Below are 25,952 nucleotides of genomic sequence, written 5' to 3'. Positions count from 1 at the left end.
CCCGCGAAATCTGTTTAGTTCGTAGCTGAGGTGAATTTCCCCCTTAATGCAAGCGAGGTGTATATATAGGACAGGCAGCCCTCTTCACACATGGGAGCATGTTAAGCTTGAACTTCTCGTTATCTACAATCGAACAAATGATCAGTGGAAGCGAAACGGGGTTGAGGCAGAAGGGTTGATAATGGGAAGGATTGTTTTGTTGATCATCAAAAATTGCTTCTTTTCTCTATAAACTAAAATATCGGTCGCATGATTTTCCGATCCCAATCAAACACCCATCTGTGCTGCTTCCTTCTCTTTGTAACAACCATATTAAGCTTCAATCAGCCTTACCTCACGTCACGCACCAAACCCACCCCTAGCCATCTTCTTAGCCCTCTGATCTCTCCGGTTATGATTCGCTCTACTCCCCTTATTCGCCTCCTTTCTCCTCTTCGCAAGATCAGATTCCGGCGCTCCTTGCCCGGTCGAACTCCCAGCCTCACCACCACCTCTTCCACCACCACCACCAGCACCTCCCCTGCCTCCTCTCCCCCTACCTCTCCCGCCGCCGCCGCCACCTCTTCCACCTCTTGGCCCCCCATATCCACCCCTAAAACCACCACCACCATCACCGTCCGTATCAGTCTCCCCATCCTCCCCTCCTCGGTCTCGCCACCTAGTCGTCTGTATCTCATTCTGCACCCCACTAAACGCCCCCTCGCCAAACCTCCTCTCCAACCTCCTCTTCATGCCCTGATCGCGATTAATCATCACCCCCCACCCTTCCACCGCCTCATCGCTCAGCCCCGTTTTGTCGCGTAACTCCTTCCTTTCCCTCCCGCGTCTAGTCTCCGCGTCGCGGCCAAACACACCCGGCCGCGTCTTCCACACCTCATACAGCATCGCCTCTGTCGCTTCCGCCAACCCACCACCCTGGGAACCCTGCGAAGGTTGGCTGTCTTGTAGCCGGATGTCTTCGACACCGGCAGCAACGGTCGCCGCGTCCACTGTCCCGCCGACATCCGCGGCGTCGTAGGTGTCGTCGCGCTCGTCGTCGTCGGAGTCGAAGGCTGCGAGAGCGGAGAGGATGCGGGATTTGTAGGAGGGGTTGGAGGTGGTGGGTGGGGCGGAGAGTAAGAGATCGGCGGAGGTGTCGGTGCGTTTGCCGAGTTGGAGTTGGGAGGAGGGCACTGACAGTAAAAAGTCGTCGTCGTCGAGGGGGTTGGTGGTGGTAGTGGTGGTCGGAGGAGGTAGGGGTGGGGTGGGTCTTGGAGAGCGGATGTGTCCTTGGGGTTTGGGTTGTTTTGGGGATGGGGGTGAAAGGGCGGCGGATCGGTCGGCTGATTGGAGGTGCGGTGGGAGTGAGTCCTCGAGGAGACAGGCGACGACTTGCTCGGTGTCGGAGGAGTAGTGGTCGAGGAGCTTTGATATGAAGCCGGAGCCTAGGTCGGGGAAGAGATCCTGGATTTGAGAGATTTGGGACATCCGGTGGATGTGGATCTCTTGTTGTTGCTGCGTGTCTTCGAACGAGGAAAGGTCTTTGCCCTTGCCTTTGTCCATGGCTTTTCGTTGACGGTTGACGAGCCTTTTGGGGCGAGGGATTCCGCCGCCGGGTTTCTTGAATCTTGCCAATTCTTTCAGGACGGATTTCGTTCGGTTGTTACCAGACCCTACGCTCTCCAGCTTCCGCTGCAACTGTTGTAGTAATGGCGTGGAAGTTACCAACTCCGCCACCAAAGAATCGTTGACATTCGTTGGCCCAGCCTTGTGCGCATCCGCCGCCGCCTTGAGCGAGTATAGCTGATCCGTTAGCGCGGACAGTTTCTGATCCTGGCTACCGTCCGCCAGCCCGACCACGCAGAGGTAGGTCGTGGCAATGATCACCTTGCGTAGAGGAGGATTCATGACCTTGTAGCAAGACACAAGCCCGTCGAGGAAGTCGCTCCCGGCCAGGAAGAAGCTGGCTACTTGCGGGGAAGATCCAATGAGGTCGTTTACTCGGTCCAGTCGCTGTTCTATGCCCTTCAAGTCGCCGCCTTGGAGACCGAGGTCCAGGTTCTTAATGAGGAACTTCTTGAGGGCGGATAATGAGGCGTCTAGAGACTGTTGCGCTGAGTCGGAGAGGGTGGATAAGAGCTCAGAAGATCGCTTCTTGCCGTAGACACGACAAAGGTCGGAGAGGAACTCCCATTGCGTTAGGGGAACCGGTGGCGAGGGGGATCGAAGGAGTCGCGAGGTTAAGAGGAAGGAGTCCTTGAGTAGGCGCTTTGCTGATTGAGATGGACCAAGGATGGTGGTGCTGCCAAGAGCGGTTTCGCGGGTAAAGGAAGTGAGGAATGCCGTGAGGCTCTCGTCTTTGGCTGAGATGGAGAGGATGTCCGGGTCGGGAAGCGAGAGGTGGTTGTCGATGAGTGCGAGCCAGGCGTCTAGGCAAGCGACCCATTCATCGGGGATAAGTTGGTCCCTCCATGCGGCGAGGGGGAACAGCGCAAAGGCTGGGAGTTTGGAGGCCATGGTCGGACACGGTGTTGTAAACAGCTGGCCAAGAGGGTGTTTGATGCCAAGACTTGGAGATGTTGACGTCGATGAGTGAGATGCAGTGAGATTCACCACGGAGATGGCGGAAAGATTGTGAGGAATATCGAGACTAAAACAGAAAATAAACCCGTCTATTTATCAGTAAGCCCAAGTCTACAAGAATCGTCGAAAAGTGGTAAGGGCGACAAATGAAAGTGAAGATTGGAAGTTGGATGTGGAAGTTGAATGTTGCCCCACGCCGAGATGCCGTTGGAGTCGGGTCGTGAAAGGTACAAAGTGACTTTGTGTCCAGTCTCACGCCGAATGTGTCATTGCGGGGAGATGCCGGCCGGGAACAGTGCATGGTCCGTCGCAGATCCTCAGCCACATGATCCTCCCATGGTTCTTGCTCAGCCACAGGTTCGAGGGGTCAAAGAAACAAAACCGAACAAGCACAAGCCACACGCCAAGCCCACAAAATCGCCAATGCCCCGTTGCGCGCAAAATATGGAGTAAAAAATTATCTCGACTGTCTCGTTGAACGCTCGCCGGAACAACTCAACTTCCAGTTCGCCAGAATCCAGCTTCGCCTTCATCACTTTGCCGAAGCCGTTTTACTCCTTCGAGTCGTGAAGGCACCTTTTTTGCAGCCCAGCAGCCCTTAGCAGTCAATCGAGTCGACCCGACCCAACCATCTCAACACCAGTCAAGATGTCTTCCTACAACAAGGACCAGAAGGATTTCGGCGAGGCCCCCGTATGTGTTTGCCCGTTGGCGTTGGCATTGTCGTCGCCATCATGATACCTCCGGTCGGACATCAACAGGAATACTGACCCCCCAAATAGAAGGTCCACCGTGTCCGCATCACCCTCACCTCCCGCAAGGTCCAGGCTCTCGAGAAGGTCTGCTCCGAGCTCGTTGAGCGCGCCAAGTCCAAGGATCTCCGCGTCAAGGGCCCCGTCCGCCTTCCCACCAAGATCCTCAAGATCACCGTATGTCATCTTCTTCTTTTCTCCCATATCCCCCCTAATTTATAAGGCACGATGCTGATATATATCCAACAACAGACCCGCAAGACCCCCTGCGGTGAGGGTTCCAAGACCTGGGATCTCTTCGAGATGCGCATCCACAAGCGCCTCATCGACTTGACCGCCCCCACCGAGATCGTCAAGCAGATCATTGTCAACATCGAGGCCGGTGTCGAGGTTGAGGTCACCATTGCTGCTTAAGTTTGGTTTGACTGGCAAAGGGCAAGAAGCTGCGAAAGTGGTTTTGATACCCGAACCACCCAACCAGGGGAAGGAAAAATACAAAAACAATTGGAAAAATCCCTCGCTCGAAGGTCGATTGGATTGTGTGATGGGTCGTTGGGCTCGTAAATAGTGCAATGATTCATCGTTCCTTTCCCCTGGATATTTATCTGTTCCTCTTGCGCCTTTTCCAGTGATTGTGACGTATTCTTGGGTATGAGACGTCGGTAGAAGAGAATCGCACGAGGAGGAAAAGGGGGACCAGTCAAACTCGTGGATTTATGTGGATGGTTGTTGATCTCTGAATGAAGACAACAACGCCATGTTGGACTCTGGTCATGACTTTTACTCGCTACTAGACACCCTAGCGCTACCAAGGCATAAGAGGACATGGTTTCAAAGTTCTTATGTTCTTGGGTATCCAACCTGGTATATCTACAGTAATCTACATGCTCCTCGCTCCCAAGAGGTCATTACACATCATACACAGCTTCCCATCAACACCTCCCTCTCTCGGCCTTATGCGTTCCAGTTCACCGTGCCCAATTGCTCCTCGGGCTGGCGCGAAGGACCCTCATTCTGGGTACCCTCAGGCTTAACCGCTTCCTCAACCTTGGGGGTCTCCTCAGTCTTGGGAGCCTCCTCAGTCTGAACAGGGGCAGTAGTCTCCTCCTTAGGAGCCTCCTTCTGCGGCAACTGTCCCCTCTCCTTCCACCCCAGCCCATGTGCCTCCGCCACACCGATAGCCAAGGGAATCCCGCCCTCCTTTTGCGCCAACCTCCACTGCAACTTATCCTCCATGGCCTTGTACACCTGATGGCTGATATACGTGCCCTTCAGCCACCTCTCGGCGCCCTCCGCCTGTCCCTCTGTCTGAAACTCCCTGCGGCCGTGCAACACGCGCCAGTTATCGAAAATCACACACTCGCCCTCCTTCATCTTGAGCTCAAACATATTCTCCTCGGCACTAATCTCGCGCTCAAACTCCTTGGCCGCCGGCACCCACTTGGTCATGTTCTTCCCCTTTTCCTCCACCACCACCATACTATGCTCCCCCTCGGCATAAGCACCGCCACCGCCGTCCTGAATGACGCGGTTCCCCAGCACGTTCGTCGCCGTGGCGCCCGTCTGCCGCGAAAAGGGGGCCTGGAAGGGCGGCGCCCAGTGGATCCTGCTCAGAAACCCGTTGCCTTGGCCGGTCCGCCCGGCGTAGCGGAACGTGTTGCGGCCCATGTGGTAGTCGTTGCCGTTGCGGTGGTAGTGGAACTGCGGCGAGCGGTTGCCGCGCAGCTGGTCGAAGGCTGCTGGGTTGTTGAGTTCGAGAGAGTAGGCGGCGCGCGCGCCGTCGCTGAAGAGGGACTCGCCGCCTTCAAAGGAGTTGGCGATGCAGTGCAGGAGCTGCAAGCGGGGAGGGGGGTCGATGTACATCAGGTCTTGGTGCAGACCGAGAAACACGTTGGTGTAGGCGACGTTCTCGGCGCGAGGTTTGGAGCGCACGTCCCAGGTGAAGCCGTAGAAGGTGTGCATGAGGATGCCGATGCGGTTGGCGATCTTTTCGACTTGTGATTCGACGAGCGCGCGGTCGGACGGGATCGAGTGCACGAAGAGGATGCCGAAGCGGGCGAGAGACTCGAAGGCTTTCCAGAAGGCGGCGTCGGAGGTCAGCCAGTCGTTGTACGAGACGCGCAGGTCGCCGGAGTCGATGTGGGCTTGGAGCTTGGAGCGGTCCCAGAGCGTGCGTTCAACGGGGAGCAGGTTGCCGGCGAGGTCGTACGGGAGCTGCCAGGTGAAGATGTCGGAGGCGTCGTAGGTCGAGGTGTGCGTGGTGGCGTTGGTGCTGACGGTGTCGTTGGCCCAGACGATGGTGATGGAGCCGTCGGCGGCGTTGACCTCGGCGCTTTGGACCTCGAGAGCTTCGGGCAGAGAGGTGCTGGAGAAGCTCTTCTGGCCGGAGTCGGGGTTCACGCAGTGCGGGCACTTGCAGGTGTCGCGCAACCAGTGGAGGGACATGGCCATTTGCTTGGTGGTGCCGTCGGGCTGGGCCAGGGTGATGACGAGCTGCTGACCATCGACCACCTCCACGGACTGGGGAGTGCCGGCCTTGAATTCGCGTGCTTCTTTGGCAATCTTCTCGTATAATTCTAGCAGGGCCACTTTATCCTGCACTGCTCTTGTAGGAGACGCTCCTGTGAGTTTCTTTAGGTTGACAACATCTAGCCGTAACGCCCCCTTGTCTCTTCGCAACTTTTGATTGGAGGTCTTTAGCTGGGCGATGTCGTTTTTTAACTGCCGGAGCTCATAGTCGAACTTTTTCTGGGCTGCTGCTAGTTTGTCCGTTTCCTCGACGACTTTCTTTTCGCCTTTCTTGTCGCCTTTCTTGTCGCCTTTCTTGTCGCCTTTCTTGTCGCCTTCCTTTAGCCTTTTATAAATCTTACGGAAGACCAACTTGGGCTTGGCCGGCTCGGTGGGTGCGGCACTGTCTCCGGCGGCAGAAGGAGTAGTAGCATCGTCAGCGCGAGCTGCCGATGAGCAGGACAGAGTGCGGATCGTCGTGGTTGATCGCGTGAGGGCGAACCTGCCTCGCGCGAGGGGAGCGGCTCCGAGCTGGCGAAGCATGGTGTCGTCGTGGGGATCGGGAGCTTGGTAGACAGTCGGCGGCGGTGGATGACGGAAGATCAAGGTTGGAGGAAGAAAGGTTGGAGGAAAAGAATTGCTTCGGCGCAAGGATGGATGGTGTCAAATGTGATGGTGCAGAATTGATTGATTGAAGAGTGTGTGTGACTGACTCGCTCAGAAGGTATAGGGGGTACCGTTAGAAAGTAGTCTATAGGAATAATATTAAGGAGGCGTACGTATTGTAAGCTACTTATTATTTAGTATTTCGTACTGTAATATTTATATTTTATATTTATAGGCCCTATATTATAATATAATGTAAGTTATATATTATTTATAAGAATTTAAATATTGGGTTCTCTTAGCTGTAAGCTTTTTATATTTATAATTTTAAATAATGGTAAACCTTATACGGTTATTATTCGGATTACTTCCATATAGGCTTCTTAACGTTCGATTTGCGCGTTTCGTTACTTCGTACGTAAAGTCCTTACGGTATTAATATCTAGGATATACGTTTTATAAGGAATATTACGTATATTAAAGCGGAAGTTCGAAATAGGTTTATTCCGCTAGTAAGTAATATAGTATAAGGTTTAGGAATTATTTTCCGGGCGGCGAATTCTCTTACCTCTTCTCGGTCCCATACGGGCTCCTCTTTTTCGTCCTTTCAGTATACTTCGCGGGAGAATAGTAGTATAGGCGGTTTTAGAAAATATTTTGGGCGCAGTATAATATTCGATTTATAGTATTTAGTAGAGTAGAAAGGAGATTTTACGCAATGCGCAACGCGTACAAGTTAAAAATAATCTTTAATAGTAATTATATAATAAATGTTAAGCCTAATAATTTCTTTTGCAGGGAGTTTGCAGGAAAAACGGTCTGTATAGTAGCGAGATGTTAGTGCGTGCTGGGTTCTGTATGGGGACCGCCCGCGAAAAGCACTACTACCCTAACCGGACTTTTTTTGGGGGTAAGCTGCTATTAGTATATAGAGGATTTGGCCAATAACAGATTCCGATGACGGTCGGCGTGAGCCGGTATGCAAGCCACTTCTTTTTTAGTGTCCTTCTTCCAGATCTTCATTGGCGAGAGATACTGTCCCATGCTGTCCCCCACCACGGAAGGGGTCAACGGTTGGAAGGTGAGAACGCAGTTGTTTGTATCATATGGTAGCAAACAATCCGATAACAAGGCATGAAAAAGGGTTCTAGCGGTGTTAGCGCACATTGATCGAACTTTTGAGGTGAAGTGTTCGGTGCCGACGATGGCGGTTGCCCCCTCGACTCTCGAAGATTGCCGAACGAATGTATGGAGCTTGTGTAGAAACCGGAGATGGTCTTCCTTTCTAGAGCTCCTAACCGCGCGGTCTTGCGTGTTATTTGCGCGCCTATTATCCGGTCTGCCCTGCGCAGATTGATGTGGCGTCTCTTGTCGTTACATGCTTGCCATAATGCCATTGCTTCGATGTTTCAATGTTTCCACGGAAACTTTGCGTCTTCCTGCGCCTGTAGCAGCAGCTTCAAGCATCGCATCGGACTCGAGACACCGACCGGAATCCGGGGTAAGCTTCCGCGCGGTATCATATTAGCAGATCATTTCCTCCGCTGTCTTCGCCGGATACAGACAAACATCTGGAATGCAGGGTGTAGTTCCAAACCCATTGGTACCTACAAGACCCGTATCGCACCCAACGAGAAGCTGGTTGGATTAATGTACTCTATCACAATCCAGATCGCAATCTCGAGCCGAAGCCCCAGGTAAGGGGTTTGGTGTTGGGTTGGTGCCATGACACGATGGCCACCTCCGACACTTTAATCCGGTCGCCGGAACTCAACTTGACCCCCTTTTCGATAGCGTGCGCCATCAAACTGATATGTCGATACCGAATGGACGCCGCAACGGTTCGGTAACCCCATCCGCTGGCGGATGTGATCCAAATTTCGACATCGCACATTACTCACATACCGGATCTAGCTGCCCATGCATAGAGGTACGTTCGGGATGTGGGCGACTTTGGCGCAAAAAACGTGGTCGCCAACCAAACGCCACTTCAGCCTCCTAAGCTCCTTTCCGATCTCAATCTTCTTCTTTCTGTCCGTCATTTTGTCCCATGAACATCGATAATATTAGCAGACCGCTTCTCCCTCCATGCTCCATGAGGTCTCCAACTCGTGTTACCTCTTCTTCCCTGAGCTCCAGGCAATCCCATCAATCCAATAATTAGTTCAATGACCAAGCAGTCCAGCAGCAGCAACGACTCGCCAAACTCATTCCATTGAAGCTGACCCTGACCCTGTCTCTGCTCACCAAACCCCGTCATCATCATCGTCCTGTGCAAGCAACCTCACGATATCCCAGCAGTCGGGTAACAGCACGAAAAACAATGGAGTTCCTCGCCACCCTCATCAACCGGGGTGTTTCCCACATCGACGCCGCCACTATCGACGCCAACGGCTCGGCGGGACACGGAGCACATGGATCTGGAGGACCGGCGGTCGGACCCAAGTACAGCCCAGACGGCTACTGCGGTCGCCGCCTCGCCGGGCTCGAAACAGGGCCGATCCCCAATCGAGGCCCCGAGACTTCCGCAGGGCTTTGGATCCTTGTCTCCTTCTCGACTGCCTTCCTTGCTGCGAGGCTGTATCTCAAGATGTATCGGCTGAAGGGGTTGTGGTGGGATGATTACATTCTTGTTCTTGCTTGGGTTTGTCTCTCCCTTCCCTTCCCGTCCTCCCCCAGACTACCATGGTTCCCATGGCTAACAACCCCACGACAGCTCACACACACCCTCTCCGCCACCCTCGCCCAAGTCTCCATCTCCCTCTTCGGCCTCGGCCACTACCCCTGCGACATCCCCTCCCCCGCCACCTCCATCCCGCTTCTGACGCTCGTCGGCGACCACTTCGGCGCCATGTTCTCCATGTTCGCCGTCGCGCTCTCCAAGACCTCCTGGGCCGTCACTTTACTCCGGCTTTTCCAGCGGGGCAGCAGCACCCCGTCGCGGAATCAACGACAATACGCAGTCTGGATAGTCTGGTTCGTAATCATAACCATCTGCCTCGTCAAGGGCGCACAGGGGGTATTAGTTTGGATACCCAAATGCGGGTCGCCAGCTGCGTTAGGAAAAGATGTATGTGTGATGATCAAACCGCTGAACGGGTTCGCGACGTTTGCGGGGAGCATGAGTGGGACGTATGATATTTTGCTGGCGGTGGTGCCGTGGAAGACGATTTGGGGCACTGGCTTGGGCAAGAGAGAGAAGTTGGGCGTGGCGACGACGATGAGCGTGGGCGCGGTGAGTGGGGGGGCGGCGTTTGTGTTGGCGGTGAAGATGAGGGGGATTACGAGTGAGAATTTTACTTGTGAGTTTTTGACACTTTCTTCTATCTGGGAAGGGGAAAGGGGGAGGGAGATGAGGGATGGTTACTGATAAGGAGCAAAACAAAAACAGACGACTCAGGCGAGATCATAGTGTGGTCTACCGCCGAGACGAGCACGACCATCATGGCCGCTTGCATTCCCGTCCACCGCGCCTTCTGCCGTCAACTTCGCAAGAAGCTGCTGGCGCAGTACCGCTTGCATAGCAGCAAACAACACTCGACGCCGTCGACGGGGAAGAATGGTGTCGGGGGTAGTACGACGTTGACCGGCGGCAGTACCACGTTGACCAGTGGGAACTTTCGTTCGGTTCTCGATAAGCTTTCTCAGCGTCGTCGCAAGGGAAGCGATGGGGAGGATGAGCCGGGCTGCTTGTCGTTGCCTTCAGCTGGAGTGTGTCATGCCCCCACTGATGATAATGTGAGCGATAGGGCCATTTTGCCTGTTCATGATAGAAGTGGAAGTGAGGTGGCTACTTCAAGGAATAGCGGAAAGATTTTGATGACGCAGGAGGTCAAGGTTGAGTATCACCATCATGATGATACTTTGAACGGAAGGGATGTCTTGGATGAGAGGGAGCAGACGCAGCAGCATTTGTATGAGTTGAAGGATATGGGAAGGCGGGGAGATACGTGAAAGTGTAAGAATTATAAGGGCGATTGAAAAAAGAACTAGGCGATGTTTTAGCTTACGCTCGCAAGGTTCCATGTTCGAGAGAACAAATTGATGAAAACGGAAAGTAAACAAAAGATCAGGGGTAGTTCAGGAAACCGAAACCTGCCGACGGTATTTATACGGAGAATAACAGCTTGGCGCCAAGTTGTGCGCAAACGCAAGCTCCCGTTACCCCGCATGAAGCTTCGTATCGTACGTTACGTTACGGAGCCTCGGAGCTTCAGGTACCTTGGCAGCTTAGCTGGCAACTAATGCACCTCCACCTTGCCCGTGCAGCTTGTGATCCATTTGTCAGATTCAAGGGTGGTTTTAGCTATACCATATAGAGGTTAGCGCTCCAGCCACCTGATATTACCTAATTTCTAGGCATATCTAGGTTACCCCAGCACCCCTCATACCTTCTAAGCGAGTCAATTACACACATTCTTTAATTAATCAATTTTACACTGTCACATCTAACAATTAATAGTCTGATTTGTATATTTACGTTTAACGCTATAATTATTAATTACAAACAATATTCCTACGAAGTTAATAACGTTAACTATATCCTTATCAAAGGAATCTATTAATAAGGCTATTATAATTATTTTTAATACTCTTACCGATTGGCCTAACTAATATAAAGTTCTCAAGAGACTCGCTAATAGCAATTAGAACTTTAATAATTAACTACTTAAAGGAAGACTTGTAATTTAGAGGGTTCTACCCCTAAAGCTGGAAGATTTCTTTTTTACTAAATAAATAAAGAACTATATTTTAGTATTAAAAAAGAAGTTCGTTAGATTTAATAGAGAAATCCAGAATCTAGCTCTGCACGGGCCATAACCCTGGATCTAGCCTTATACCCTCAGGAAAGGGTCGAGGACAGCTTGCTGGCCTCCCCGAACACTAGTTAAGATATAATTACAACTGGGGTTCCCTCCCACGACGCCTCAAGCAAGACCTTCAATGCGGATGTCCCTTCGGAACCGAAGAACGTAAAAGGGTGCTTCGGTCCCTGTCCCGGTTCCTGAGATTCTTGGGTTTCGCCTGGGTTGCATTCGCTTCGAGGAGGCTCTTCTAGAACCATAATGACGCGTACCTAAACACTCCGAAAGTTCAATATCCAAAGCCAAGATGGCGACGTCTTCCGCTTCAATTCATCTTCAGTCGCTCCGTCGCCAAGACACAATCTCTCCATCTCCTTGATGCCGCGCATCTAAGAAGGCATAGCGCTCAGCTCGGTAATCACGTCCTTGTAGGTACTCCCACTTCCCTCCTCTTGCTCTCTCGGTGTGGAACTGGAGTCCTTTGACGAAGACTCGGTTTGCGTCTTCTTGTTCGCTCTGTCCTTGGCCATTTGCCTCCTGCATACTCTTTTGTCAGCAATTGGCTCGAAAGAGGAAGTATGGTGGAGTGATGGGACGCACTCCTTGTCATGGATGTACTTGTTCTCGAAAGCCTTCTCGCGATCGGAAAGGGGGTTTGAGGAGTCCATTTTTGCTCGTCGTTGGTCTGTGATTGTTTCTCAAAATCAAATGTTTCAGCCGCGAATCGAAGGCGTCTGTGGTTACAAAATGAATCAATATCTTGACAGAAGGAGGAAGAAGGAAGTCGAAAGAACACAATGCGGAGGAGTGCACTGCCCTTCCTCTACCTACGTCACGTCAGCTGACGCGGTGCGTTTACGTCACTGAGTTGCTGTACGCGAGGGGTTGCACAGGCCGCATTCAGCCCTACAGTGGGTGCAGCTGCAGCGGTTACAGGCGGGTGGTGTGGGCTTTAGCTGAACGCTACTTCCCGTCGGCACGTGCGTTTCCACTTTCAACGACATTTGATGTCAACAGCCAAAACATCTCCAGGACACTCATCAATTTTAGGCGTTCTTGTCATGATGACATTCCAAAACTTATTTCGGCACTTTTGTGACACTGCAGGAGTACTTCTCTAACCTCAAGATGCGAATTCTACCTCTCCGCAATCTCTTCATCGAGGGTTCAAGACGGTTTTCTCCTTCAGCTTGGTGACTGCCTTCTCAATATCCTTCAAACCAGGAAAGTGAGCATGATGCTACTCAATCGAGTTCCGCTGCTTCCGTGTCAGGTGAAAGAGGAACCTAAGCCTTTTCTTGCAACTTTTCCCGCAAGGAAATGACACAAGGTCCGCCAGGAACCCTCCCAACACATTTTTCACGAGTCTTTGTCCACTGCTTTCGCATCGAGCGAAGGTCTCTTTGCTTTTACCCATGAGTATGATGTGTGTCTTGAAGACATAACATATACAAGATGGCACGCTGACAAAAATAGATCTACCATACGAACACAATCATCATTGATGATATCACAGCATTTGTTTTCCTGCCAACCGAGAAAGACGCAACAAAGCTTGTTGCAAGTCACTTGTGTTTTCCACTGTTTGCTAACAGCTTTAAAGCTTTCACTATATCAAGATACAGGTATCGGTCAATTCTATGCACAATGATATATCTCTAATCACTGTCCTAACTTATCCCATCCTCTTCTTGATACTGATACTTCGTCCATCCTTACCAAGACAATTTCCCTTATATATCCCATTCATTTTCCACATTCATGTTTCTAAGCTCCCTTCTTCGGTCTAGCAAATTCGCTCCATCAAATTCCCTTTAGCTGTAGCCCTTTGGTAGGTAAGCATTATGGCGCATGTCCAAGGCCCCTTCTATTTCTTTCGTTCTTCCTCCTCGTCTAAGGTCGTCTCCAGCCTTCGCCTACAACTATTCATCAGCGATTGGCTTCAACTGACCGGTTGCTCGCATCTTCTAGCTTTGTTGTTAGCACCAATAGGCTTCGATGCAGATGGCCGATGCAGCGACCAAGCCGACGGGAGCGCGCGACTCCGGATGTTCTCCTCCTTTTTCCTTTTTTCTAGCTTGTCCCACATCTTTTTCTTCCTCACCATTAGCTTTCTGGCACCGACTTTACATCCCAATATTCTTCTCTTTCCATCACACAAGGCATTCATTTTGGTAGCCACTCACAAACAACTCCGTCTCTGCCCAGCTGATAGCTATGGATCAAGACACCTCCTCCCGCAATACATCGACCAACATAACCGCCTACTCAACACCCAACGGACCTGCAAGGTCGATCGTCATCGGACAATGGCACAACCGGAGATAAACATCGAGTACGATCACATCAAAGGCGGTAGTGGACGACGATATGCGCAATGGCAAAATGCTTCTCCAACCCAACATTCCGCGGCAACGGTTCCCTCACGAGAGACAAACAGGGGGCAAGCGCACAAGCTACAGCTATCACCGCTGTAGCCCAAAGCTCGACACTCGATGACATCGGAATCGCGATGTTCACTGACGCATCATGGCCCCCTCCTTTCCTGCGTTTGCCGATGGAGATCAAGCTCATGGTTTACCGGAATGCCTGGACAGTCGACCCTGGAGAAGACAAGTACCTGCGGGCTTGTTATCAGCATGGTACTATGTATAAGTACCATCTACTACACACATATTTGAAAAACCAGCGCAACCCGACTCCACCGACCACACCGCTGGACGGGAGATCGACACAACCTAAACTCACCTTGCACTCACCCGTGGAATCATCCATCATGTCGGCTGAACGTACGCCACCGACAGAGAAAGAGCTGCACGCGAGGATGATCGAAGCCCTCATTACCGCCCAGCACGAAGTGGGGCCAACTTGGCAACGTCAACCATCGTTCATCCGCACCGACAAGCCGAAAGGAAAGAACGCGGACATCCTCCATTGGGTTCCATCTGCAAGGAAATCCGGAGGGACGCCTACCAGGAGTACTTTTCCCGGAGTCAGTTCCATATCCAGTCTTGGCATGAGTCTCACAGGAACTTATCGTAGTCCGAAAATCGCGATGCTACGCCAAGCGTAGCATTCGTAGCCGATCCCACATAAATGGCCGGGCGGGCATCCTGCTTCTCCAAAATCAAAAGGTAGATAGCCCACTCGCGTGGGCTATAATGATGGAGAATAGGGAGGCTTTTCAGCTCATCTATGATCGGAGGATTGCGGCGAGAAAGTAAACCGGCAAGAAGGCGAGAACCCGAGAACACGGTCCAGGCCCTCGCCATGGAAATTGCACAGAAGTCGGACTTTCTTAGGAACGTGGAGGTTCGTCCTTGGTTTTCTTCATCATGGCAAGAGACTTCAGATGGCCTGACTGATGCCAAATATGGTTAGCAGCACCATTGGGGAGGCTATGGACAGAATTCCACGCCATCAAAACCTTGGAGCATTTCCTGGAAAACTTCCTGCGAAGGGCATGAACACATGGGATGACAGACTCTCTACAGGCACTGAGGTACCAATGTATCTTTCTCGTCCCAAGTCTGGTTGTCAGTTCGCATATGAAGGTCCTCCAAGTGAATCCTATTGTGTCAATAGGTTTAGTCCTATTTGCCAGTGGATCCAACCTGGTAATTTTGACTTGCCATTGTTGCTTCCCAATCCTTATTGAGTCAATTCGTCGACAATTGAACCTGGACCGGTGAATGCTGCTCACCATGCGAATATTTCAAGCTCGCCCTTTAACAATGTTTCTCTCCACAGAACTTCTTCCTTTCGACTCTTCCAAGGAAGTGTTGTCAACTGATCATCGCAACTCAGCATTGATCGCAAAGCGTCCAGCAAGTTCGTGGCGTCTACCTTCAGACAACAATCACTCCATTTTCCCAACACGAACAATGGAACAAAACAACAGAGCTCGTACCACCGTGTACATCGACGTCGAAGGTAACCAGCCAAAACCCCCAACTTGTGTCAATAGAACACAACTAACATATCGTGCAGAATTCCAACCGACCTCGCAGCAGCCACAGCCTTACCTGCAGTCTCCGATGAATGCCTCCAACAGTGGCCCAGGTACCTCGTTTCATTCCGCCGCTTTTCCCACGTCCAACTGGCCCAAACCCCCGGCTCCCGGCTATATTGCGGCGACCACGGCCGCCCTTTACTTGTCATCCTCTCCCTACAGCCCTGCATCGCCCGAATGGTTGCCCGCATCTCCGGCGCATGCTCCTAGTTCTCCGGCATACACCCCTGGGTCACCAAGATGGGAGCCTACCTCTCCGACCTACAACCCTCAATCTCCCGAATGGGTTGCTAGAAGTACATCTCCTGCAAACTTCTGTCCTACATCCCCTGGGCCCGTCCCGCCGTCTCCGCCATACGTCCCTTAATCTCCCCAGTGGATGCCTCGAGATACATCTCCGGCAAACTACTACCCTACATCCCCTGGACCCGTCCCGCCGTCTCCGCCATACGTCCCTCGATCTCCTGAGTGGGCGCCTACATCGCCCCCTCCGGCAACCCTCGGTCCCACATCCCCTCCGCCAGTACCCCAATCTCCGGCATATACCCCTAGATCTCCTGAGTCAGTTTCCAGAAGTACATCTCCCGCAAACTTCTATCCCACATCGCCTGGGCCTGTCCCCCCGTCTCCGCCATACGTCCCTCGATCTCCGGAGCGGGCGCCTACATCTCCACCCCCTGTTCCGTTGTCGCCCTCGTCCCCGTGCAGCACCGGTCTCTTCGATGAGCTTGAGCGCGAGCTCGACGGTTGGTGGGGCCGGGGCCGCTTCGTCTACAACCGGGCGAGGTCGATTGTCCCAGAGGAAGAAGAAGGGCAGCGCGGTGAGCGCGAGACGTCAACGGAGCCCTTTCCGGAGCTTCCGGACTGGGAGGAGGAGAACACAGGGAGGGAAGCGGAAGCAGAGGAAGATGCCCAGGTGCAGGAGCCCACTGCTGTCGTCCCGGAGGAGGATCTTCTTGACTACGAGTACTACGAGCAACTCGACCGGGAGGAGAAAGGAGATACAGAGAAGGATGCAGATCAAGATGTTGGCGCTCAGCAACCTGCCGCTGCCATCCCGGAGGAGGACAGCAGTCAACCCTTCAACATCTTTACATTCACGTCCGGCCATTCCTCAAGCTTCCATGGGTACGAAGCAACGCATTCTTGCCTACCCCTTCTGCTTCTACTAGGGAGCCTGAATTGTCCGAGGATCTCCCGGATAACGAGTATTACGAGGAACTCGACCATGAGACAGAAGCAGAGGCTCTCATGCAGCTTGAGACACAGAAATCGGTGGACAATCCCTACCCTGCCATCGCCGCTCTCAACTGCGCGCCTCAGCCCAATCCGTACCCATGCTGCCCCTCCTCGCCCGAACTTGATATGGTCCACGACGACAAAGAAGAGCACGCCGACTGGCTCTCTTCCGCCTCCTTCCGCAATTCCTCAGCCATCAACAAACCCGTTTACCGAGGCTCCCAAAAGCCGATTGGCCGCGTCAAGGTCGAGAAGAGAATTGACAGAATGATGTGGAACAAGCTGATGCGGAAGAAGATCGGGCATATGATTGAGGTCTGCGAGAAGTACGCTCCCGCGGATGTGCTGAAGGAGTTGAAGCTGGATCGCCGACAAACATAGAGATGTGTGATGGAGGAGATGGAGAATGGTGGGTTGGGGGGGGGGGGGGGGGGGGCAAAGGGAGGGAAAGGGAGGAGGATTTGCTAAGAGGACATATGCAACTGTAGCTATTCTCGAGTTCAGTCTGGTGCATCAAAACGCACGTCAGGGCATGAGGGTCATGCACCTGCCTGTATGGCGCACGGGCCAGGCACAGGCTGGGCACAGGCCAGGCACAGGGCTCCCTGACGAGGAAGGAGGTATACAGTGGATGATTCACCCAAAGGGAAATGCCGATGAGCTTGCGGACGACCTCCTCCAAGAGTCCGCCGGTGAATTTGCCTGCTTCGTGAAGCGTGTGTTTCGCCTCGCTTCCTCGCCACTTGCTAACATTCTTTTCCACAGGCACTGCCACGCGCTCCACTGCCACCTGCGACCGCACTCAGTGACCACATGGATGAGGACATTGTCGGAGATGAGGATGGGGGCAAGCCGCCCTTTGACTCAAGTGTGTCCGAGTCTCACCTCGACCAAGATGACGATACTTCAGATGCTGAGAGTCGATTCATCCGGGCATTGTCGGTACCGGGAAAGCTTCATTTGGGTGAGCACTCTTGATCGGCTGGGACAAAATCTGGTTGGGCCTTCATCATGAAGATCAATCCACCATCCTTCACATCCTCAACAAACAAAACCACTTTGGTGTCCTTACAGTGAGAGATGGCGTATATGACCGAGATGGCGGTCAAACTCGGGCAGATGGACAAACCACATGTTGTCCAGAATCTCAGTGTAGCCGAGGGGGGGCTTTCCAACTGAGCCATTGATCGGGCGCAACTGGGTGGTATAGTGCCGGACTTCTTTGTCGGTTGTGACAATCTTCGGCTTCGACCTGGGCTTTGGATTTGCCTGGTCAGGGCGCTCCGTCAACAATTGGGGGCCGCTTGGTTTGGGCTTGTCTGGGGAAGACTCTGAGGCCGACTCAACCGTTGCCGCAAATCGAGACGGTTTCGGGGGACCATCCTTGTCGACCTCGATCACCGGGGCTTTTGGGGTCTTTGATGAGGAAGCCATATGATTGTCATCCGTCTGAGGGAGCCTCGATTTGGGTTGTGCGATAGGGCGGGTTTTGGTTGTTCTTTTGGGAACATTGACTGATGACGAGTTTTCGTCTTCGCCCATCTCGTTCGTTCGGGATGTGTCAGGGAACTTCTGCCATCGCGAAGCTCAGAAGTCAGAACTCCCGCATTTGCGATCTGCCCGACGCTATGGCGCCCCTTGGAGCGCAGCTGTAGGCCAGCTTCGCTTCCTGGGCGCTCGCTCGCTTCGACGATTGCGCCGCCGAGGAGGTCATCGCCCGCAAGCGTACTGTCGTGGTCGCGGCCACCGAGTTATAGAAGGTTTATTACGAGTACCACATGAACCACCCGAACCTCACGGATAATCCCCTTCCCCGTGGGGTTTTGGGTTGGACCATCGGCAAATTGGTCATCGAGGGCTGGCGCGCTCCTGCCCGCCGCGCTCGCCTCTACAAGGCGGCTTCTATGCCTCCTATCATGATTGAGGACGACGATGCCTCCGACTCTCCTGATGCGCTCGACGTCCGGAGGATACATGTAGTCTGACTTGGCCAGCCAGATTCCCAGCCGCCAAGTTTGGTGGTGGCGCAGCGCTTATCCTTTTTATTGTCCTGTTCATCAAGTTCTGTTTTCAGTTGCAGCATAATCACGAATCGGCAGACCAAAATCTTCAGACCATCTTGCGCCTCTTCACCACCTCCGTAGCGGTCGTCGCTGTCGCTGCAGACTTAGCCTAGTTCATCATCAACACAGACACATTGCACTGCATACAGCCATCTCCCTTACAGAGTGGTGCGCCAGCGCGAATCAACGCGTGAACGAAGCTATCATCGTCGAATCGGACTGGTCGATTGATTATTCTTTCTTTCTTCCTCTGATTCCCGAAAGGTATTTCACCACTCCTTCTTTGGCAACGAAGGCACCAGTCGAGCCGTCAACAGAACCCCTCCTGAGACCGCCACGGACTACGTCTACCATGCCAGGCCCATCTCTACGTACTTCTCTTCGAAGCCTGCGCCCGCTGCCATAGCACCGGCTGCCGCTACCGCCGCTGCCGTTTTAATAAGGTTTACCTCAAGCCATGACGCTATGCAAATCGCACTATGGTGCGACGGATCTTACTGCCAGGAGAGTGGGTAGGGATCATCTTCGTCCAATTCTGGCTCCCGTGTAGTTGGTTCGGGTCCCTCCGGCCCTCGTTGACACGTCGAATCTGGGCAGGTGCGAGATGCCTCCGTTTGGGCCTGGCGAGACATTGCCCTTCTTAGCCGGACGCTTCTGTGCTGTCTCGGTTCAACATGATGAGCGGTGGACAAGTGTTGGTGAGCGAGCTGAGTTAAGCGCTGCTGGTGAGCGAGCTGCTGGGGAGCGAGCCGAGCTGTTGGGGCCGACAGGATATCCTCCATCAATAGCTAATTGAAGAAGAAGAAGAAGAAGAAGAAGAAGAAGAAGAAGAAGAAGAAGAAGAAGAAGAAAGACAGACAACAAGAGGTGGGGGCCCATGATATAGACAAAACACAGTCAAGTTCAGACGAAAACAATGACAAGACAACTCTCTTTCTCAACATACTCACAGGTACCTATTGATTTTATTTTCATCCGATTATTCTTACTAGTGTTGTGTCCCAGTTCCTATACCTTCCTAGGAGGAATGGGAGGAAACCAAATTTCGTCGCCCAAGACTTTCGGAACGATGGGTCTTGTTTGGAGGTTGGATTGTTGATGGTATCCTGGCTGGACGCTTGTATAGGTAGTGACGGTGTTGTACGAGCCTTTCCTCATGGTGGAGATGGTAGCTGTGACAACGATGTATTAATGATATTGTTTTTGTTCAAGGTAGGTATCTTGCCTCAAAATTGGCCACCCGCAGCCCATGGCCAGACCAAGCAGGCACGATTGCTCCTTCCGTCTCTAGGGTTACGGCGAGTCTGCCTCGGGCAGACTTCCGCCTCTGACAATGCCCCCCAAGTGCTACTCTCGTCGTCTCGACGGAAAAAGATAGACGCTATGTACATGAATGAAGAAAAAGCCTTGCCATGTCGTCCTCCATCAAATCTATCTACTCAGGGGTGCCACGGGACTTAGGTCTCGGGCTCGGCGTCCTGCTCGCACATGCGTAGGACCATGTCCTGTTCCTCAGCACTGCCAACGGGACAGTCAAGCTCCCAGCCAGCGAAAAGTCTCCCTCGCTGATTATCACAAACAATTCTCCGAGGAAGACCGCGTCGAGGTTGCACGTATCCTCGAGAAGACTGCGACCCTCTTTGGCAAGAAGCCCAGCCAGAACAAGTATTACAAGCACACCACCAAGACCATGAGCGTGGTCCCCGAGGAGAACCATCTTGGTAGCTGGGAGTTTGTGCGCCGTGACGGTTGTGGCCGTCTTGGGAGTGTCGCAACCTAACTTCGTCAAGGTTGAGGCAGGCTCGCCTGCTCTTGACCAGGCAAGTCAGGGACGATCCATCTTCATTGTGGGAGTCTTGTGTTTTGTGGTGCCACCGCGTTTCCCGAAGTCCGTATCTTTTTCTACTTTGAGAACACCGTCGATGTCTGTTGACTGAGACGAGTACTGAAGCGTGTCGTCCCGAGGGCTCCTGTTGTCTTGACGGCAGACTTGTTCTGGAGTGTGGTTCCAAGAGGTGGTCGGCACACTCAGAGTACCGGCATCACCTTGGACCAGACGAAGCCTCTGCGAGTCGCGCCAGTAACGGTGCTCCTCCATGGAGGCACCGAAGGCGGGGCGCTGAGGGGCCTGAGCCATCACCATGGCACGGCGACGGTCAGCAGTTTTGGCAATGGCGTTGCGCTACCACAAAGTCAGCACAACGGTCGAGGATCGTGAAGGGAACACCACGGCAACCATGAACTTACAGCATCACCGGTTCTCTTCTTGGCGCCGGCCAGGGCCTTCTCAGTCTTCTTCTGGAGTGTGGTTCCAAGAGGTGGTCGGTACACTCTGATCATGAGAGAGAGTCTTCGAGTTGGGCTCGTCAAACGAGCCAACCTCTTATACGTCGTCAAGGGCGCCTGTCAGTCCAGTCGGTTGACGAGGCGCGTACTTGCCACGAACGTACCAGCTCTCTCTGGCATGTGCGGTAAATACCGCATCACTCCAACTTCGGTTGGTGAGTATTAAATTGCTTCCGCGTGCAGGGCTCTGAGTCCCCGGCTGCCTTGAGGGCTCACTCCGGATTGCCTACATTACCGCTATCGTCCTCCTAGAACCAGTCACAATGGTAGAGTCACAAGCCACCACGACCCGTCACGGTACGAGCCCAAATGGGTCTTAATCAGGATTTTAGACTGATCCATGTTCGGATGAAAACAATGCCAAGATGACGGTCTTGCTCAACACAATAGGAGCCCAATGGCCTATCGACTAATCTCGTTCAATTCACATTTCCTATTGTTTCATCCCAACTCCTATTCAGTCTTTCTGTGAACTATTGAACTTGGACCTTGAATTGAATGATTTAAACCCGCACCACAGGATTATTTCAAGCTCGATATTTTTTGTCGCTGGATGAAAACCTCTTGAACTCTTCTTGTGCAACTCGTCCAGGAAGTTTGTTTTCAAATTATTCGACCAGTTGAAGTCGACATGCAGTACGACGCAGACGCCGAGTCCGACGCCGCCTCTCCGGACCGTTCCTTCGTCTGCACCCGCAACAGGGTAATCGGCCAGGTCAAAGCCCAGCGAAAGGCCAACAAGGCGATGCGGAACAGACTCCGTTGCATCGAGGGCTGCAAGAAGTATGAGAGTGCCACGCTGAAGAGCTTGGAGAAGGATTTGGGTGCTCTCAAGGACGAAGGGCAAGACCTGGAGATGAAAATGGGTATGGCGCAGGTGGAAGCGCTGATTCGGATCAGGGTGCTCGGAAAGCAAATGGAGGGGCTGGGAACTAGCTTTCCTTGCTCTTGGAGGGTTTTGGTGTCGATTGGGAGAATTTCGTTGAGATCTCATAGGGAATTGTTCAACCAGGAGTCTATAGGAAGTGTGGTGGGTTAGGGGAAGGGGTGACTGGAGGAGAGGACATCCGGTAATGAGGCATTTCCAGGCGTTGAAGGTTTGAAGTAAGCATTGATGGCTCAGCACTTATGATAGCGATTGGTTTGATAAGAGGCCTAACAAGGGATTGGAGCGCAAGTGATCTGTTGATCCCTCACAAGTAGAAAACAGTCGCAAGGTTCAACAAGGATTACATCAAGTTTACTATCACTTGATTGCCCCTGTCTCAACTCCCTCGCGTAGTAATTTCCGCCTTCCAATTCTTGTGATTCCACAGTTTTGTGGTTCGGGAAGGAGGGCTGGAGGAGATATTGACGAGTGTCACCCGCGCAAATGAGGCAGTAACGACAATCTGGGAAGGCGTCTTTCACACCAGCAAGATGACCATGGTCTACCAATCACTGTTACCACGTGGGACCAGTCGGTAAAGCGGTAATCCGGGAGCGCTTGCATGTATCATGACGGTCCACTCATCACTGACGAAAACAACAACTTCGACTCTTGTCGCCTCAGCAACAACTCAAGCACGCAACCAGTATGAAGAAAGCTCCAGCATCCTGTCATCCCAGAATCAATCTCGCTTTTTTCCCTGTCCTACGCGAGTGCAAGTGTGGAGTCACAGGCAAAGGCAACCCCAAAAAGCGAAGAAGACGTGTCCAGCCTGGCCCGGAAGAGCCACGAACATCGGATGACAGCCGTCTAGTCCAAGGCACCAAGGCACCAACGGAAGACATCCACCCGAGTCCCTCGCCCCAAGGCACCAGCACCCGCCGTCCCTTATAGGCTCCTGTCCCAGGAAGGTTTTCCAACAACAACGGGTAGTTGGTCGAGCGGCAGTTGGTGTTGCACACAGCACACCCATATCATACCGGCTCAAAACGCCACGGGTTCGAATCCCGTAGTGGCAGCTTTCGACACAACTATTGCTCGGGCACACCTGTGGTCTATATGGCTGCAACATTAAGTCTACCTGGGCTAACGAGGTCGAGCTGTGACCGACGAGGGGATACCTTCGGGTATCATTGACCAACTACAATTATTTTTTCCTTTTTTCCTTTTCTCGAGCTGACAATCAACGGGACGTGAGGTGGCCTAGGTTTTTCGAAAGCTTTCATTCACTCCATATCCATGTACACAAATATTCTCAAGTCCCCTTCACTGACATTGTCTCCAAGCCCAGCCTACATCAGTAAGCCCGTGCCGTCATGCAAGTCTCTGTGCATATATGTCGGACGCATGTCGGCCTCCAAGCCGGTCGTCAACGACCCTGCGCGCAAAACTTGGACTCAGGTTAACGGCAGAGTTGGCCACTTGCTCCCCTCTTTTGCTCCCTTTACTCGTTCACCATCGGATGCAAATCCTGCCCCACACCTTTCACCCCTTTTGGCACAAACACCACCCAACTTTTGGCCCCTATACTTTTTGTCCTTCCACACCCTGTACTTGCTCCTACCGAACAATTATCTCAACCGCCATTCCCGCCCCAGTTGTGGTACTCGTCTCTCCGGTATGTACATAACCACATAGATGCGTCTGAAGCTTTGCATGTCCGTGGAAATATCTGACACAAGGAAGCCGAACCACAACACTGAAACACCGGCCCCATGTCGGAGACCGAAGGAAAACAGAGCCTTGCTCTGGAAGACAAGGCCTTACCAGCCCATCAGCCGCATTCACGCAGCCGCGAAGTCAGCTATGACAAGTCAACACCGTCCACGCTTCCTGTGAGTCCCTACCCGTCCTGGGAGTATGAGTCGATTTCTAATAGGTTTTTCCAGTGTCAACACCCAGCTATGCAGCCATCTCCTTCCTCCACGTGCAACGGCATCGATGAAGCCACTCAGACATCAATCGTATCGGAAGAGAGCGATACATCTACCACTACCTCAAGCATTCTATCGGACCCGACACTCCCCCAACATGCACACGACGATACACCGACGGAGACTGCTGAGAGGTTCTCAAAGTGTGTCTTCCCAGTGCTTCAAAGCAAGCTGAATAGCAAGATTCAGAGGAGCAGGTTGGTAAACCGAACAATTCGGAACAATCTAGCCAAGTTTGAGGATTGCGATAAGTATCTGAATACATTGAAGACAATGGAGAAAGAGCTGGAAGCAGAGAAAGAAAAGACATCCGAGCTTGCGGCATTGTTGAGACAGGCTGCGAAAAAGCTCACGGCCTCGGTCGGCGATTGGGAGAAGATGATGCGCGAGCATCTGGAGTAGATGACTCGATTGGTATCACATGACGATTGCTCGAGGCAATGACTGGTTGTGGCTGTCATCTATAAGGATGAGAAGGATAACACGGAACTACGCAGACGAAGGTATGCCAGTACTTTGAAGTGTCCAGCGCCGTATGATGGGATGGCATACCGTAGTATGGAAGGAGCAAACTGAAACAACTGGTCTTTTGTTTGTTATCAATAGTGGGACGGATTTGAACGTATCAGTTCCACAATTCACCATGATTTCATCTCGAAGACGGTTTTTATCCTGAGTTTGAGCTTCAACTTCCGTTGCCAACCCTGATCTCATCTCAACTACCTGATATTCAAGCCTCCTCTACCCTTCTTCCTCCTTGGATATAAATTCTCCCCCTCTCCCGCTTCTTCCTCAACCTCCCTCTCTCTCCATTTCTTCAACCTTCAGAATCTAATCTCCTCGCTTCTCTCGAGGGCATCGCAGGTCTCACTTGCTTGACGAGAACTAGCACCGCATTTGGAAGACCTCATAGCAGACACTATCGCACAAAACGCCAGGGAAACCTTCCATTCTCTCACAACGCAACGCCGTCTGATCGCTCATCATTATCACCCTCGTCTCAGATCATACGCACACGCATACGACACTCGATCATCATGGAGCAGTGGAAGCTTCCTGAGCTGCGCCAATCAGTCGGCTATCAACTTCAGTCCTTTGGTAATTCCTTTGCTACACTTCATCATCACACACTCGCCTTTCTTCTGCAAGCCTAACATCTGACGAGTTCCAGACAGTGCTTTCGATCACGTACACACACCCACCTCGGCCCCGAACTCCTCTGGTCAGTCTGGTGCCAACCGCAACGCAGATGCTTCCTCCCTCGCCAGCCTTGACGAACTCAACAAACTCAACAAACTCAACAACTCTCTCCGCCTCATGAGAATTAAGAACAGGCACCAAATCATCAAGTCCCGCCTCCAAGCTCGTCTCGACGATCAAGAAAGCAAGAACCGCGTCCTCGCCGCACGCCGCGATCAGCTGAAGCAAGACGAACAGCTTTTGGCCAGTTTGAAGGTAATGAAGTACAAGATTGTGGCCACTAAATACCAGGAGAGACAGTTGGAGAAGGAGATTAAGTCTTTGGACAGTGCAGTCTGGGGTTATGACATGGAGGGTCTGCTGGATGAATTGAAGGAGGAGGAGGATAATGAAGAGGATAAAGATAAGGAGGAGGAGGATGAAGGCCAAAGCGAGGAAGAAGAGGTCCATGCCATAGACTACTTGGAGGAGGAATCTGTGGTGGAAGAGGACTCGGAGTCTAACTGCTCCGATGATGAGGACGACTACTGAGCCGACAGGCTTTTGGGCCTATGGTAATGGTGAGGTTATTGGAAGGCAAATAGACACATAAGGACCTAGTATATACTGCCTGACTCGCAGTACTCAGATGGATTGGAGGAACGTATCATTTTAAGTTTGCCTCTAGCATTTCATCTCAAAAACGGCGTCTACCTATCTTGAACTTGAGCTTCAACCTGTTGACATCCATCTTATCTGTGACTTTGTTTGCAATTTTCTTCTTCCTGCTCACTGTAACGGCTGGCATCAGTCGTCAGGCCTTATGTGTTCTGGGTACCCAGCCTCTATAAAGCCCTGTCTTCCCCAGCTCATCTCCTCTTTTAAGACTTCCTTCTTCTTCGTCTGTGTACTTTGAGTCCAAGCCAGCAGGGTAGTAAGGATCATTACCTTGTACTCGCGCCGACCTTGCTGCGCTGTGGCACTCCCCAGGTATAAAATTCCCGCTCTCCCCTCCATC

At 52.3% G+C, this 25,952-nt stretch overlaps 12 protein-coding genes across 12 annotated transcripts; 7 read left to right on the top strand and 5 right to left on the bottom strand.

Annotated features, from left to right (window-relative positions):
- Position 1: 1 nt before the first annotated feature.
- Positions 2-2,753, bottom strand: B0H65DRAFT_460653 (uncharacterized protein). Its single transcript, XM_062826548.1, has one exon. The coding sequence runs from the start codon at positions 2,494-2,496 to the stop codon at positions 340-342; it is 2,157 nt and encodes a 718-aa protein (XP_062682586.1). The 5' UTR covers positions 2,497-2,753; the 3' UTR covers positions 2-339.
- Positions 2,754-3,024: 271 nt separating this feature from the next.
- Positions 3,025-4,129, top strand: B0H65DRAFT_460651 (40S ribosomal protein S20). Its single transcript, XM_062826547.1, has 3 exons — positions 3,025-3,255; positions 3,345-3,491; positions 3,567-4,129. The coding sequence occupies exons 1-3, from the start codon at positions 3,211-3,213 to the stop codon at positions 3,726-3,728; spliced, it is 354 nt and encodes a 117-aa protein (XP_062682585.1). The 5' UTR covers positions 3,025-3,210; the 3' UTR covers positions 3,729-4,129.
- Positions 4,130-6,133, bottom strand: B0H65DRAFT_460649 (taurine catabolism dioxygenase TauD, TfdA family-domain-containing protein). The gene has a single exon (XM_062826546.1). It carries the CDS (start codon positions 5,763-5,765, stop codon positions 4,269-4,271), a length of 1,497 nt encoding a protein of 498 aa, XP_062682584.1. The 5' UTR covers positions 5,766-6,133; the 3' UTR covers positions 4,130-4,268.
- A 2,618-nt stretch (positions 6,134-8,751) lies between these two features.
- Positions 8,752-10,382, top strand: B0H65DRAFT_547325 (uncharacterized protein; the record flags this gene model as incomplete). The annotated part of the gene is made up of 3 exons (XM_062829507.1): positions 8,752-9,072; positions 9,145-9,730; positions 9,829-10,382. 3 exons carry the CDS (start codon positions 8,752-8,754, stop codon positions 10,380-10,382), a joined length of 1,461 nt encoding a protein of 486 aa, XP_062682583.1.
- Positions 10,383-11,149: 767 nt separating this feature from the next.
- Positions 11,150-12,075, bottom strand: B0H65DRAFT_460643 (uncharacterized protein). The gene has a single exon (XM_062826545.1). The coding sequence runs from the start codon at positions 11,899-11,901 to the stop codon at positions 11,623-11,625; it is 279 nt and encodes a 92-aa protein (XP_062682582.1). The 5' UTR covers positions 11,902-12,075; the 3' UTR covers positions 11,150-11,622.
- Positions 12,076-13,507: 1,432 nt separating this feature from the next.
- B0H65DRAFT_150167 (uncharacterized protein) lies at positions 13,508-14,452 on the top strand. Its single transcript, XM_062821070.1, has one exon. It carries the CDS (start codon positions 13,611-13,613, stop codon positions 14,304-14,306), a length of 696 nt encoding a protein of 231 aa, XP_062682581.1. The 5' UTR covers positions 13,508-13,610; the 3' UTR covers positions 14,307-14,452.
- A 665-nt stretch (positions 14,453-15,117) lies between these two features.
- On the top strand, positions 15,118-16,896 carry B0H65DRAFT_570351 (uncharacterized protein; the record flags this gene model as incomplete). Its single annotated transcript, XM_062830447.1, has 4 exons — positions 15,118-15,166; positions 15,224-15,531; positions 15,622-16,346; positions 16,418-16,896. The coding sequence occupies 4 exons, from the start codon at positions 15,118-15,120 to the stop codon at positions 16,863-16,865; spliced, it is 1,530 nt and encodes a 509-aa protein (XP_062682580.1). The 3' UTR covers positions 16,866-16,896.
- A 1,183-nt stretch (positions 16,897-18,079) lies between these two features.
- On the bottom strand, positions 18,080-18,229 carry B0H65DRAFT_386149 (uncharacterized protein; the record flags this gene model as incomplete). Its single annotated transcript, XM_062823711.1, has 1 exon — positions 18,080-18,229. A coding segment is annotated over one exon (150 nt), but the record flags the coding sequence as incomplete, so codon positions are not given.
- A 33-nt stretch (positions 18,230-18,262) lies between these two features.
- B0H65DRAFT_441119 (uncharacterized protein) lies at positions 18,263-19,063 on the top strand (the record flags this gene model as incomplete). Its single annotated transcript, XM_062825503.1, has 2 exons — positions 18,263-18,460; positions 18,812-19,063. 2 exons carry the CDS (start codon positions 18,263-18,265, stop codon positions 19,061-19,063), a joined length of 450 nt encoding a protein of 149 aa, XP_062682578.1.
- A 1,205-nt stretch (positions 19,064-20,268) lies between these two features.
- Positions 20,269-20,887, bottom strand: B0H65DRAFT_570347 (uncharacterized protein; the record flags this gene model as incomplete). The annotated part of the gene is made up of 2 exons (XM_062830446.1): positions 20,269-20,729; positions 20,795-20,887. 2 exons carry the CDS (start codon positions 20,885-20,887, stop codon positions 20,373-20,375), a joined length of 450 nt encoding a protein of 149 aa, XP_062682577.1. The 3' UTR covers positions 20,269-20,372.
- A 2,396-nt stretch (positions 20,888-23,283) lies between these two features.
- B0H65DRAFT_556938 (uncharacterized protein) lies at positions 23,284-24,157 on the top strand (the record flags this gene model as incomplete). The annotated part of the gene is made up of 2 exons (XM_062830069.1): positions 23,284-23,439; positions 23,711-24,157. The coding sequence occupies 2 exons, from the start codon at positions 23,284-23,286 to the stop codon at positions 24,155-24,157; spliced, it is 603 nt and encodes a 200-aa protein (XP_062682576.1).
- A 635-nt stretch (positions 24,158-24,792) lies between these two features.
- On the top strand, positions 24,793-25,486 carry B0H65DRAFT_441115 (uncharacterized protein; the record flags this gene model as incomplete). Its single annotated transcript, XM_062825502.1, has 2 exons — positions 24,793-24,853; positions 24,927-25,486. The coding sequence occupies 2 exons, from the start codon at positions 24,793-24,795 to the stop codon at positions 25,484-25,486; spliced, it is 621 nt and encodes a 206-aa protein (XP_062682575.1).
- Positions 25,487-25,952: the final 466 nt, after the last annotated feature.

The sequence above is a fragment of the Neurospora tetraspora genome (assembly GCF_033439725.1).
Source record: "Neurospora tetraspora strain CBS 560.94 chromosome Unknown B0H65scaffold_3, whole genome shotgun sequence".
Classification (NCBI taxonomy): domain Eukaryota; kingdom Fungi; phylum Ascomycota; class Sordariomycetes; order Sordariales; family Sordariaceae; genus Neurospora; species Neurospora tetraspora.
The sequence above is the reverse complement of the archived record's forward strand: the minus strand, read 5'-3'. Positions and strand labels throughout refer to the sequence as shown.